At 40.5% G+C, this 14,911-nt stretch overlaps 2 protein-coding genes across 4 annotated transcripts in view; one reads left to right on the forward strand and one right to left on the reverse strand.

Moving 5' to 3' along the window:
* Positions 1-1,620: 1,620 nt before the first annotated feature.
* IDUA (alpha-L-iduronidase) overlaps positions 1,621-14,911 on the reverse strand; it is a 46,253-nt gene continuing 32,962 nt past the window's right edge. Inside the window, exons 4-14 of one of the 2 annotated variants that reach the window (XM_039724063.1) lie at positions 14,607-14,714; positions 13,873-13,968; positions 13,124-13,296; positions 12,509-12,688; positions 10,656-10,872; positions 9,849-10,064; positions 9,109-9,230; positions 7,750-7,875; positions 7,072-7,148; positions 6,169-6,269; positions 1,621-4,591 (exon numbers count right to left, since the gene is read on the reverse strand). In XM_039724063.1, the coding sequence (XP_039579997.1) occupies positions 4,491-4,591; positions 6,169-6,269; positions 7,072-7,148; positions 7,750-7,875; positions 9,109-9,230; positions 9,849-10,064; positions 10,656-10,872; positions 12,509-12,688; positions 13,124-13,296; positions 13,873-13,968; positions 14,607-14,714 (1,517 nt within the window). In that variant the 3' untranslated portion in view covers positions 1,621-4,490. Of the gene's footprint in view, positions 4,592-6,168; positions 6,270-7,071; positions 7,149-7,749; positions 7,876-9,108; positions 9,231-9,848; positions 10,065-10,655; positions 10,873-12,508; positions 12,689-13,123; positions 13,327-13,872; positions 13,969-14,606; positions 14,715-14,911 lie in introns of both variants that reach the window. The other variant, XM_039724062.1, reaches the window with a different exon arrangement.
* Positions 4,467-14,911, forward strand: part of SLC26A1 (solute carrier family 26 member 1) — a 37,306-nt gene continuing 26,861 nt past the window's right edge. The window contains exons 1-2 of one of the 2 annotated variants that reach the window (XM_039724059.1): positions 4,467-4,605; positions 4,966-5,066. In XM_039724059.1, coding sequence (XP_039579993.1) covers positions 4,598-4,605; positions 4,966-5,066 — 109 coding nt within the window. In that variant the 5' untranslated portion in view covers positions 4,467-4,597. Of the gene's footprint in view, positions 4,606-4,959; positions 5,067-14,911 lie in introns of those variants that run through there. The other variant, XM_039724060.1, reaches the window with a different exon arrangement.

Here is a 14,911-nt window from a genome sequence, read left to right on the forward strand (position 1 = left end):
ACAAGATGCTTGCACAATCATATCCACTGTAACTATCCACAGTAACCAGAGAGAGTATAGAAACCAAAGACCAGAGACACTCTCCAGGACCAGAGACATTATCCCAGGGATGCAGTGAAGTCTCTCAAATTTGTATTTCCCAGGATTTCCGGGCAATACTCATAAGGCTCTCAACCTGCTTGAAAAAATGTGTCCTTACTCTTCAGGTCTAGGGAAAGCTACCCTGACAGAGAACAAGACTGGGAGCTACCACCTAAAGCTAAGGACAGCAACAGAGGAGCACCAGCAGGCAATGCTAACAAAACCCCACACAGACAGAGAACTACTCAGTGTTGAAAAAATATCAGCCTTTTCTGCTGGACTAAGTGCAAGGTCAGTGCACTGATTGAATGTTCTCCACTTCCACCCTTCTCCCAGCAGGAAGTATTGGGGTGGAATCTGTGACCTTAGGACTTGTATAACAACTGATTAGACAGCACTAACCCTTAGCTGAAGGAGCACAGCCTTTGGCCAAAACTGTCAGACCAATATTACCAGTCTCAGAGAACTGGGATTTTTAATGTCTATGGTTATACTAACTGTATGACCATAGCAGATGAGAGTTGTAGCAAGAAGATACAATAAACATGCAGGACCCAGTGCATCCTTATTGTGCTTGGTGTAGTCTGTCCAGACGAGATAGGCAGTGAAATTCCTCCTTAGCCACATGAGGCAAAGTCTGCAGGATCATAGAAACACAGAGGTGATTCTAGCTGAATTCACCATAGAGTTCACATGGTCCAGGAATTGTACTTGGGGGATCATGTCTCCATCAGGACCACAAGCAAGTCCTCATTGTATGATGTGGTAAGTTAATGAACAGATGGTAGTTACATCATACACATTTCTCTCTAATGACTGCAGGAAATGTGAAAGACAAGGTAGGCTAGGGCAGGCAGTCATGAGTGTAAGCTGATGAGACTTACACTTCTCTTGAAATTCTGTTGAGTTCAACATGAAACATCACATGTATATCTAGAGGCAGACATCTTCTGTCTGCTGTTTGAGCTGGATCATGAAAAGCAGTCTATTGTTCCTGGGTTTTAAGTGTGTGTATAGGTCCCAAGTCATAATCTCTGTCCTGCACAAACTTTCCACTAACAAGACAAAATAAAAAAAATTGTTTATTCATTAAAAGAACTGTTGTTTTGTCCTCAGAAGGTCCTTTAGTGCTGGCAGAAAGACTATGACTGCGCAACAGCAGGAGGGACCCTGCAAGGATATTGTCCTTCACACACCAGTGAACCTCCTCCAGCAAGGACACAAGGATCAGACGCTATAATACCACCTGGAAATTGACCAGTTTTCCCTGAGTTGCAGTAAACTGAAGCAATCTGTGCATTTAAGTTTCTACTTCAACCTTGACATTTTTTATGCTTCAGTTATACGTAATGCTGGAATTTTCACAAGTCGAGCCATTTTACCCCTTGTGCTGGCAGCCGCAGCAAGCAGCTGCGTGGTACTTGGTTGCTGGTCGGAGTTAAAACATGACAGTCCTTGAGAATAGTCTTTACTTTGCAAGATTAAGTTGAGTTGTAAGCAGTTTCTACAACACAATGACCAGATCTTGTTTTGACAGGGTTCATGTGAAAGATTAATAACCAGTTTTATTTGCTCTCACAAAAGATGGTAACAAATGTAGCATATACACAATTAAACAATGTAAAATACTCAGTTGAAAGGTTCTTTCAGTTGCAAAATGGTTATAGTAGCCTCACAAGCTTTTTTTTGAAGCGCAGGCAAACAATACCATGTTGCAGTTGCAGTTACATATACTTATTTGGATTAATGAACAGCAAAAGACATACATGAGCACTCTGCAGCCTTGCTTTGGTTATGATACTACAGAACTACTAAGCACCTGCTATTCACACCTGGTGCTATGGATACTTGGCACTTCTGAAAATTCAAACTGTAATCGGGGGCTGATCACTACATGTAACAGAGGAGACTAGTTTAACATGCAATTTTGGAAACACTATCAGAGTCAGCAACAGATGGTTACAGAAATCTCAAGTTTCAAGTACTAAATAGCGTTTTTCTGTAGACATTAAATGATAAAAAAGAAAACGCCATTTCAAAAACTTTTACAATTTGTTAGAAATAAACTCATACCTGGAAATACCAACTCCTCTTCTCTCTGTAATTGTTAATACATGCTCATTTCTTAAAGGAATGAGTTTATATCATAGCAGCAAAGAAGATTTTCAGAAGAAATCTTCTATTTTTCATGGTTTGCACATCTATATATTTTCATCCCTGCATAAGAAAATCAATACTATTCACTACAGTTATGTTTCTTCTTTTTTCTTTTTTTCTTTTTTTTTCTTTTTTTTTTAATACACCTGTAACTAGTACATAGTCCTTGGTTTGATAAAGACTGCTATATTCTGATTGCCAGGGTGGGAACATTTTAAAGCAGAAGGGCTACTCAAGTAGGACATTCTAACACACTAAACTGTCTACTCAAGTTCCTACATCTTCTCTTGCTCCTGACATACTAAAATCTCTCAACACCCTATACTTAGTATTTCTCTAAATAATTTTATTTGTTTTTCCACCTCACACTAGCAAAACAACATGTGTTAACCGCTAGATTTTAGTTAACTGTGTACACTGGTTCTTCACTCAGGGGCAATTATCACAAGTTTAAAATGTATTTTTACTACCTCCATCCAAGCAGAATGTCTCAGTAACTTTCCTTAAATTGAGAGGGTTTTCAATTCAGTAGGACCCATGGCCCTTTTCTGTTCCACCTGTTTGGACAAGGAATTGGAGGACTAGATTGTGACAAGTGCCCTTATTAAACCTCAAATGAGGCAAGAAATATTTCATCTGAATTCTGTGATAGAATAAATCTTTTAAGGCTAATTTTCAGTAAAAGCACTTGAACAAGTAACCAGCAAGTAAGGAGATACAAGGCCATATTTCACATGCACTGACTTTTTGCATATGTTTCTTTTCTGTGCTGTAAGAGTTGAGGGTATTTGAGGTAGTTCAGCTCTCTCCTACTGTGCAAACTTGGGCACTTCTTTTTTTCTGAGACCTGAATGTTTCATCAAATATGCAGTTTTTGTTGTTATGTTGGTGAGGTGGCTGATGTCAGCAAAGAGAGCAGTAGGGGATTTGTTTGTGTGACAAAGTCACTCCTCTTATGGAAAACACTCCAGCTGTTTTCACTGGCATTATCCTTCTCTCTGCAAGCCTGTTAAAGGCACAACTCAAACTGTGCCAGTTGTGAAAAGGGAAGAATAAAGCAGCACCCCTGCAATTTCAGGGAACTTTGCTGTTTACATAAAGTGTTTGGCACCTGCAAGCACAGCCAGTGGGATCTGTAGCCTGTGATCTAGGGCTATCACACGCTTGTGCACATGCTTTGCAAAGCACCGGAGCTCAAACTGTCCTTTGTTAATTTCCTAAGTGTCCTAAGTAATATCCCCGCTACATTAAAGAGTGTGCTGTCCTGTCATATGAAAACACAAAAGGCTCTAACTAGCGTGTCAGCTTTCTCCTGGCCATGCAGAGCTGAGTGACCACTTACAGTCTGTGAGGGGAGGTGTTAGCTCTAAGGGCTGAAGGACACCAGGCTAGGTGACAGCAATGGAGAGAAAGAGGGACTTTCAGGGTTAGGGCCTCTATCACAAAGAGGCAGTAGCTGATGGCCAAAGTGCAAACAGGTGACTTGAGCAAAAGCACAAAAGAGAAAAGGCATGGAAGTCTGGAGGCTAGGGTTTTCTGTGCCTTCTCCCCTCTGAGAATGAGTTGATACCCCTGTCTCTGCCTACGAGAAACAGCTCTGGCATCCATGTAATGGTCACAAATACTGAGAGAGCTGGGTGGAAACCCCTCTGTGAGAGAGTGAAAAACCTCATACACCTGAAGACATGGCAAGCATTCTGAAATAACCCACTGTAACTAACCAGCCAAAGGAACTAAGGGATCCTTTACTTCATGCTCTGAGTGTGTCTTGTTGCTATGCACTTTTCCATCAAACCATAAAGTCAAGACAGACTGGCAGCTAAGGCAGCCAGTTCACTCTCAGACAGGTCCTCCATGTGCCTTTGCTACCATGCTCACCCACACAGTGAAGCCATGGTTCTGTTCCTGCTACAGTTTGCGACCTCTGTAAATCTTAACTTGCCCTGGCCATTAGCTCAGTGAAAAAAGGGGAATAATAAATATGCATTCCCATAATTCCTAGTTACCAGGCTGAATCCCCATCCTATAGCAGCCTCTTACCAATTGCGTTGGCAGTTGTGCTTGTTTGATAATGCTGTCTTTTGTGCTGTGAAGAGTTAACAGGGGCAGTTGCTTCTAACTTGCGTTTCTAACTTCATCAGGTCATTTCCATACGCCCTCCTCAGCCTGGGAGGAGTTTATTTTTCTGGGGAGTTGTCATTTGCAAGGAACATACACCACTCTGATACCAAGCCAGGCACCACTCTTCAGCATCACTTGAAAGCTTCAATGTACCCCACAGGAAGAGAGGACAGGCCTGCCTTCCCCCAGTAGTCAATGGCACGCACTTTGTAAAAGCCGGAGACTGATCTTCCTGCAAATGAAAAGGTTAGAAATGGTCACTGTGAAACTCTGACACCTGTGGTACTGGGAGGGTGTGAAGCAGGCACTACTCCTGTAAAATGCAGATTCGTGGAACAGGCTGGGGAAATCAGTTCTGCACCCTACGTAAGTGTGTCTGTGCCTGTCTGATTAAAAATTTTAACAAATTCCTCATGGCCAAGTACTGCCTTTTTTATCTTGTTTCACCAAGGATGTCCTCTCTACTTACTAGGATTAGCAAGTACAGCTAGAGGACTGCTTTCCCACCAGTTCGTTTGGAAGAAGGCTGTGACATCTGCAACACACAATTGTAATTTCCTTTTTTTTCTGACTTACTTTTCTGCCTGAATTTTGCCTTTGGAACAGGTTATGTGGGGACAGGTTCAACAAAGAAGCAGAACAAGAAGTACACAGGCTGACTGAAAACCCTCTGCTCTACTCAGGAAGCAGCACTGCTTACTTTAAAGGTATGTGAGCTGATCTTCTGTGGTTCTGCTGCTGCTTTTTATCCTTATCCTGTGATCAAAGAACACAGCTTTCCCTAGCAGAATCTTTGAACACACAAGCAGTATAGATTTGGGAGTATTTTATCAAATTAATTGATTTTTATATGTGTTTTAGTGGTTTTATTCTAGGAAAAAAAAGAATGCCAGAAATAATGGGTAAGGAGGAAGTTCCTAGCAATAAGGACTGCTGAGACATGGTATTTTTTCAAGCAGTCTTTTTTATTGCTGTTGGTTTTGAAACAAATTACTGAAACTGGTATATAATATTATAATATGAAAATGAATAATAATTTCAGACATTTGTCATAGCCATGATTTACAGTCTTTGCATGCCTGTGCAATCCTAACATTGCAATTCTGGCTCTGAACTTTTATTAAGCCACCACTGCTGATGTTAAAGACTTTTGCAGGGTAAGAGTCTTTAAGTCTGGTAAAAACATCTCTCAACCACTTTTTAATAGCATCACTATAAGCAAGGTTTATCTGTGTTTCACTCAGCTCTCGTCAGTGCTTATTATCAATGTTTGTTGGATGGTCATGTTGCAGACTAGCCAATATTTGATTAAAAAAAGAAAAAAACAAAACAAACAACAAAAAACCAACAACCACCACCCTCCACCTGCAGATAAACAAAAAATAAAACATCAGCATCTTCCTTCACTTGGATGTTTCATCTAAGTAATAGTTTATTGCAAGGCCTGGTCATGGTTTTTTGTGGTATTTTTTGTTATCATTTTTGTATTTTTACACCAGCTACAAAAATGCTCCTTAACTTCTCCAGGACCTTGCCAGGCCTGCAGCTCAGTGACTGGCTTTTGTGACAAGTAATTACCCACGGCATACTACTAATGTCCTCATAACTACTTGTTGATCTCTGCTTGTCCTTGAGAATAAGTCTCTCACTAAGAATATGATCCTAAAGGAGGGGATGCACACTTATTTGTGAGGGACTGTGTGTTACTAGCAAGTTACCTACCTTCAGTAGTTACTAAACAATGGTTCACACACTCATGAGTGGCAATATCACATGACAGATTACCTAATGTGAGTACTCTTGCCATACCTGGACTGTAGACCCAGAGAGTGAATATTGTGTCTTTGGCATTAATCCGCTGGTACACTTTTCCATCTGATGAGAATTCCACTTCAAATGTCTTTATACACCTAGAAAAGAGAACCAGAGAGGTTTGTAATGTGTGATAATGATGATAATGTGTGAACTATCAAATACTATGAAAAATCAGGGCTATTTCAACAAGAAGGACATAAATAAGAAATGTTCAGTTGAGTCATGCCTACCAAATGTAGGATGGAATGAACCGGCATTATGAGGAAGAATCAGGGCTCCAACAGCCCTCAGAAAAACACCTGGACTGACTTGCTGCTTTGGGTATACGCAGCATCACAAAATGTCATGCATCTTTCACTCAGACACCAGGGTTATCAACAATGAAGAACCTAGGGAGACCGGCTTGAAAAGGATCTAAGTCACTGCTTCGTGAGGCAATCTGTTTGTACACTGGATCACCTTTCAGAGTTCACCTGCAGAGGGTTTCCAGTTGAGTCCAGCTTGCTGAAGAAACCAACTGGAGGTTTTCTCTTCCAGTTCACATCCCTTACAGAGATGTGTAAAATCCCACTTAGGCATCTGCTGGTAATATAACTATTATCATGCATCTTCCTGTCTGGTATGCTGAATAGAATACCCTCATAAATGCCCCTGAACGCTGGTGACCAACAGGCAGATCCCTTTGATCAGGCAGCAAATTAGGCAGGGTTGCTCTTCACAGTTTGTGCACACAGGTCCTACAGTTCATTTTTTCATACAAAATTCATGATACGTGCAGTGTATCATCTATCAAGAAGCAACATTTCATTAATTTTTGAACTCTGTAGGGCCTGTGGAAACTTAGGAAGTAGTATGTTGGTAACTCATTTGTATCAATTTTATTTTAAAGCTACTTACTTTGACTTAACACAGTCATCATCCCACAGCACAATGACCTGCCCCTTTGTGAGAGGGATCAAACGAACACCAGTCACCTGTCCAAAAACACAAGCCCATGTAAAAAATCTGTACAAACCAATCAGCCAGGTCAAATTTCTGTGTTCATCCTTCATTACTGATTATTTGCTTTGATTTTTTTTCCATTGAGATCAGGTGTAAAAACAAAATTCTTGGCTCAGTAGCTTTTTGCAGCCTATGTCTCCCACTCAACAGCCCTGCAGAGGACCTTCAGAGGCTCTGGGTACCATGATGAACATGAGTGAGACTGAATGAGCAGATACAGATGTCTAATATGGCAGCCATTATTCCATTTTAGCTTTAGTTGTCAATTAACTTATCAATCCTTGTAGCATACCATGTGATTTTTGAAGAGATACTGCACTTTGCAGTACTGTTTTATGAATTTCCCACCATGGGAACTTCCAGTCATCTTAGTGATGGCTCCTATCATTTGCTATGTAGTACTTTATCTTGAATTATATCTTTGAGAGTATTCTCATCAGAAGAGAGGAGAATTGTTTATTTACTAATTCTTACACTTTTAACAATAAATGAACTCAAATGATCTTCTTCTAAGGTTTAAGGCAGGAAGCAGTTTCAGTTTTGATGTATCTAATGGTAGAATACAAGACATACTTGATCAGGAGCTGATCTGGGTCTTGCACAGACGTGGACAAGAAAGACTGAGGGAACAGGAAAGTCTTGCTTCAGTGTCAGGATGCCAGCTTCAGGAAATGGGAATGGACCTGTTACCAGTGGGTTCTGTGGAGCCAAAGAATAGTGTTGTGAAAAATCTTTCATTACAGCACCTAAAGACCAACTGTTAAACCAGTTGTAAAGTGCCTGTGTATTTACTTTAAGACTCTAAATTTCCAATAGCTGGTACCGCTAATGCTTACAGGCATCAAAGTTCTCTACACTGGGAGACTTTATACTCACGTGTTTCCAGGTCTTCAGGAAACAGAGGGTTTGTCCATCTCACAAGCTGGGTTGATCACAAATGCCCTTAGGCACAATCTGTCACTTCTGTAACCTCCCTTGCATGCCTTTCAGGATAGAGGTCTTTACAAACCATGGCCCCATCTCTCTCCAGTACGCAGAGCAAGCTACTGCTAGCTACAACAGCTACACAGCTAGTCTCTGGGGATGAGGCTGTACCAGGCAGCCAAGAGCATCTAAAATCTTGCTGCTGCCCTTTTTAAGGAAGAGCTGATGTCTCTTACAGTATCCCAAAACGCCTTACCAACAGTCAGTTGTGGTGACTGGGAAGAGAAGACACATTACTGTATACCGAAGTCAGAAAGTGAGTACTGTCTGTGGGCCCTGAAGGGGATGAAGATGACCTCCGTTTTTAACTTGGAAATTTGAATGCATAGGGCAAACTATGGGAGGGAGAGCTGAAGTGACAGGCTGCTCACATACAGTAAGTAATCTCTACTTGGCTTTCACCCATAGGGAGGAGAGGACTTCTCAGAGAAGACTGACTCCTTAATTATCTCTATGGTGCATTCAGCAGTGAAGATGAGGGCAAACCGCCAGTCTCCCTGGGAGCCCCTCAGTTTTCTGAACTTGCACTGGGCAGTTTTCACCTCAGGGAGGTGAGGCTTGTTTTCTATTATTAAGGGGGTTCATTTCAACTTTCTAATGCAGCAATTTGGCCATTCTCTAATGCCCATGTGACTTACTTGGGGAGATGGAACAGAAAGAGTCTCAAAGCCCACTGAAGATTCAGAGAGAAGACAGAATTTCCCCAAGAGCAATTGTGCCTCCTTATTTTATGGGTAGGTCCAGAGTGAAGAGGTTGTATAACGCAAACACAAAGGCATAAGTTGTGCATGAGCTACATTTTTCTGCAGGACCGCAAGTGAATTTTTGTGTGTGTGTATGAAAAGTGAGTGACTGTGGGCTAAGGAAGTTTTTGTTACAGACCTGATTTGTTGTCTTTTTCACAAGCACTTTACCCGTACAACACTTCAAGCAAACACATAATCATACCTCAGCATCCCTTATTTGCTGGAACTGTTCTGGAGAAGGAAAGTCAGGGCTTCCTAGGTTCTTCCACTTCAGATAGGGATTGGTTTGGTTATTATCCATGTAATATGTCACATACACCATTTCTGTAGAAGATGAGACAAACAAAAGAAGTAAACTCTTTACTTGGATTTAAAGATTAACAAGAATAAATTTAGCAGGTATGTAAGTCTACCTTTTCAAAAGTGATTTTGGCACTTTGGAGCCTGACTTCCACTGGGAAGTCCCATGGCTAGCACTCTCATGAGGCTGTACAATTTACATTTGCCAAGTTAACATTTCAAACTACTACTTCCACAACCAGTACCAAAATCCTCTTTTTGTATGCAATTGTTGGGTAACTGCATCAGCTGTGCAATTGTGTGTTCATGTTGGCTGTCTTGGAGTCATCTCATCAAGGAAATTGCTGCCTGACAATATCCAGACAAGTACACTGAGATCAGCAGTTTTCCAAAAAGGTAGTACTTGGAAGTTGCCATTAAAGGCAGGGTCAAAGTGTAGGCATTAGGAATGAACCTTTTAAAGAAGGACACCATTATATCTCAAAAAATCTAGGGAAAATCTAGGAGTGCACAAAAGATGACAGAGGAAGCTAGAAAATTAATTTCACTCTTGCAATAAAAAGCAATTCAGTAGAAGTTTTCCAGCTGATATTCTGCCTTAAAGATCACTTAACATGAGCGGTCTACATTATATTTGTTTACCTCTATGTTTAGGGAAGTGGGTGGCATTCATTATGACACTGCTGATGTTGGATGAAGTCCTGTTATCCTCACTTGAATACATCAGTACTGTAGCTTGCCAGCTGTCTGAGGGCTGTGTCTCATTTGGGGTGTGCACAGATGCCAGCACACCAATTGTGCTGTTTTGAGCACTTTCATCTCCACTGATCTTCACTTCAGCAAAAATCTGCTTTTCTCCTTTAAAAAATGTGACAATTGTAAGCATCGCTGTTAGTCAGTCCTGTGTCAGAAACTGCAGGGTCAAAGCATGCAAACAGATTGAGCATAGGTTGAGCTGTGTTCTGCCTTATTTTACCAGTTACAGCCTTCAGTCAGATTTATTTCACAACAGCAGAGTATGTACATACTACAGCAGTTCTTATGCTTAGCAGTTCAGCTAGAACATGCAAACAGGTGACAGTGAATGAAGTTCTCTCTGTAACATGCTGCATGAGTCTTCCAGCTACAGGGATTTCTTAAAGACAGTTGCAGCCTGATGGGATGTACCCCTTGCATCACAAGAGGGAAGTACCAGTCAACAAAAAATGAGTGGTTGGCACACATAGAGTATAAACAAAGCAGTAAATTATATCAAACAGATAACAGACTCAGTAATATTTTCTCAGCTATCAATCTGTCTGAGGAAATGAAGTTTCATTTTCTTAAAACAGCCAGTAAACAGTAAGTAGGGGAACTCAAGCATTTATGAATAGTGAGATATCTGGAACTATCTTTCTTATGCTGGAAGCTTCCAGGGAAGAGGGGTTATTGATGTGCTCTTTACTATACCTAGCAGTGCCAGCAAGCCCATGGCAGTCAGCACTGGCTTCCGCACCATCTGGACATGGGGTGGCTTTGTGTTGTTCATCTGAAAACGCGCTGTCAGAGTCCGCTGGGTGAAGTAATGGGGGTAGTAGCTCAAGAAGGCATTGTCATTGCTCAGCAATGAGTAGTTGATGGTGTTGTTGGCTTTGGAAATGAGCAGGTTTTGGTGCTGGATGATTATCTGCAGAGTCATAGAGAAAATGAACCTTCACCTTGGAGAAAAACTAACAAACATGCAGTAGTCCCTGTATTTTTTTTTTTTAAATTTTACAGCATTCTGTAAAGAACTGTTACTCTGCCTTTCAGAAAAGAGTGAAGAAAATAACTGTTTATCTTAAGTCTTGAACAACTGTACTTTAGGTAATATATTAATCACTCTAAAATCTGAAGTACCTGCATAGTTTTGCAATAGTAAGTCTCTGAAATAATTAATACTAGAACTCTTCATAATGAACACATCTCCTTGTCTACTGCACTACAAAAGAAGTCCCTCTGTCAGGATTTACCATCTGAATTAAATCTAAATGGTTCTCCAAATCTGGAGTTACTTTGTACCCACTACATCAGTATCTGTGAGCTGGTCCTTAATTCTGTTTCTCAATTAGTAATTTTTCCCACTTGGTGCTAACTTGGAATTAATTCTTCTGGTCTTTCACTCGTTGCTATGCTGCTCTCCCAAAAAACACCAGGGTTCCCAAGTTCTCTGCTTATTAGATTGTGTCTGAATATCAGAATTAAGCAGAACTTCAGAAGGCTGACAAGTGAAGAGTCTCACAATTGAGTCTGGGAAGGAACAGTGCTTCAGTTTCTATACAACCAAGTGTTAATTTTCCACTGGATGTGTCTTTCTTTTGCCCTTCATACCACTACATCATTACAAGCACTGCTATTTTGTCTCGCAAACTCTGTGTGGTGCAGTCAATGACTTGTTGCCTTAGTGAAGACGGCTTGTATATGCAGTCTCAGGGAACTGAGAACTGGGAGCCTTTGTCTCCTCAGGAGCAGCTGATAAGATGCATCTTCTTTCTGGGTGACATACATGCTCCTGTGTTTGGGAATTATTCCTTTGCACAGGAGCACTTGGACTGTATGTGCTGTTTAAGGTAGTGGGCTCAAAAGGACCAGGCCTGCAGTGGAAGTTATTGTTACGCAGGGGAACAGCTGAGGCTGCTCTGGGACCAGGCTGCAATTACTGCAGAGGCAGGAATGTTGAGCACTCTCTTCTCAAGCACTTCTGCTTCTCTGGTCAACATCAGTAATTACTAGCAGTAATTAATATGATCATGTGTGCAGCCAGTATCCCAAACCAAAGAATGGACCACGCTGAGAGCTCAATGCACTTTATTATACCTGATGTCTCTTGATGAGATAAAATTCTGAAGGAGCTGGGAAATAATTCTCACATATATGAGGTGACAGCCAGCAGTACTGACACCAGAGCAGTAGTACTACATGGAGAGGGCATGTGCGGGAGTAATCTTATCAAAGGGATCTAATTGGGGGACTGTTGTATACATTCTGCAACTCACTTCTCTAGCACTTCTCTGTCAAGTTCTCAGTTTGGTTCTGGGTTGGACTTTTTTTTTTTTTTTAAGGAAAGATGAAGAAAACTAAAATGATATTAAATTTATAAAATAAATCAAGCTACTAAAACCAGACTATTCAGGGAAACCCCCACTGTACCATCAGGGAGATCCGCTTTTTTAGGATCCTTTAGTCTGAGTAGCTGCTTAAAAATTAACTGCTAAGTCTACTTTTTCAACTGCAAAAACATATCAGGGGACATTACTGTGCCAAAACTACCAATGAACTATTACCTTTACAACCATAGCTGCATAGGTCACATCGGCTCGCCAGAGCTGTGGAATGGACCATCCAACCATTGGATCTGCTTCATCATTATATATGGCAACAGAAGAAAAACCTGGAAACAGCTTCTGAATTTGTTGAACTGCTTCTATTTCTTGTTGCAAGATGTAGAGAGAATTCCCATCTCCCTGCAACAATATTTCATATCTGCTTAGTGGTAATGAGAAAAAAGTGGTAAACATACAGACATAATCTAAAGTCATAAACATAAAACACATTCTGAAAACATATTCCTTGGTCACCAAGCTGCTGTAAACCAACAAAATTAGTATTTTTACCTCATCTACTACTGCACGTGCTACTTCCATGAGCTCCTCCTAGATTATAAAATGAAAAAAGAAGTAGAAGAGTTGTTTCCCTTTGGGAATTAGGCAAAAACAAATTTGTTTTCAGTTAAAGTCTTGTAACTGAACATCTTCAAAATTTTGCAAGAATAGGTAGCTGTGCTTCTGTTCCTCTGGACATGCATCATCATCATCATCAACTTTGTAAATCAGAATAAAACATAACTTTGATTGAACTGATTGAAAAAAAATGGCTTTAAACTGAAATCTTGGACTAACCTTCTTATGGAGAGAGATGTAATCCAGCCTTACACCGGTCTCCCCTGTGAAGAAGTTGGTCCCATTGTAGCAATGACACAGAAGACTCCAACACATGGGTGACTTGGGTAACGGATGGAAAGAATCCCCAGGCCCTCCAAATTTTAGAAAAGGACTGGCTGCTCTTAATCCTTCTGAACAAGCATCATAATAATTGAGAAACCCTGAAGTCCAAGCAGACGGATATATCAAAGATAATAACTCAAAACAGAAACTGGATCTAAAACTACAAGGAGATATTATACGCCTATTTGCAAGGCATCACAAACTAGGACTAACTACCCTTTCCTATGCACTGACAACACAAGAAGACATCAAAACTTCAGCTGCCTTCACAAGGTTCTTCTAAAGGTCTTGTATGGGCATGTTCCCAAAGCAGGCAGCTTCAGTGAGTTCTCCTCTTATTCCACTCCTCTCCCCCTTACTGCTACTAACTGTATTTTATATGCAATTAATGAACTGCATCTTCTTAGTATAACTCCTGTTTTGTTTTTTTCTGTGCCACAACCCCTGATACCCAAATTGCGAATAAAGTGTAGCCAGTAACATGACCTTAGCAAAACAGATTTGATGTACCTGCCACATTCCTTACCACTGCTGTCTACCTTACTTCTTTGTCAGTACAACTTGCACCTCACTGTCACCCCTCTGCTCACCCCATACACCTGTCTCACTTTACCACACTCAGCAGTGCTCCAAAACATGCTCACCTTTTACTGTCATAGACACATTGTCAAAGTCGTGGTGGTCTGGTTCATTCCATGTCTCAAAATTCCATTTAGCAACATGCTCCAATCCATACCTATCTGTAAGAGAGGCCTCATTTATCAGTGAGCTGCATATCCAGACAATACTATCAATAAGTGACTTATACAGACAATACTATTAGTTCAGGATGCAGGTGAGGCTCAGCACCCAAAACTATCACTAGATCACTTCCCTCATTTTTAATAATGAGGGAAATGTAATTTGTGAGATTAAAAATGACCTCTCATTTTTGATGAAATACAGCAATATTTGAAAAAGATGGAAGGTGAGAGGAGGCAACTTACAGCTTTGGGATTAGGGCACTCACCTACCCTTAATTCAGGCTGAGCCTTCTGCTTTATTAGAAATATTTGAAGCTGGCATACAAGAAGTGCTCAGGTTATCATGCTCCAGTGAAAGCTGGTAGATTACAATCACAACAATATAACAAAGTTAAAAGTTGAGGCAGGCCAAATGTGCTACCCAGAACACTCTATTCATTCTGATGTTGGCCACAGATCAGTAAAAAGAGGGACTATTATCCCATGGTCTTCATGGTCTGTTCTGGCATGTTTGTTTTCTGGTTTTGTGTTGAAATCCAGGGTCTTGAAATTGATCACAATACACAGAACTTTTTGAAGTCGATAGAAAGGATTACAACAGAACAAATAACAAGTCTTTTCTTTCTTTAACTTACCTATGTATCTCCTGGCCAGAACAGTAATTAAGTTTCTCCACTGTGCTACATGTTCTTTATCTTCAAAATCTAAAAAATATCCTGATGGATTCCCCATTAATTCAAATCCTAAAAAAGACATATGAAATTGATCTCCTTTTTTTGTGAATGCTATCTCATTTTTATTAATGAAGGGTTATCACATCATCTGAAACAAACTTGTTAATGAAGAAACATCACTAAATGGGTTTTCTTTTCTGTTTTCACATGTTCCAACCAGAAATACTTCAGATTTGAGGTTGTTTACTTGTTACTTGTCAATGACT

Source organism: Passer montanus, unplaced genomic scaffold, assembly GCF_014805655.1.
Source record: "Passer montanus isolate IOZ18808 unplaced genomic scaffold, ASM1480565v1 scaffold52, whole genome shotgun sequence".
NCBI classification, from domain to species: domain Eukaryota; kingdom Metazoa; phylum Chordata; class Aves; order Passeriformes; family Passeridae; genus Passer; species Passer montanus.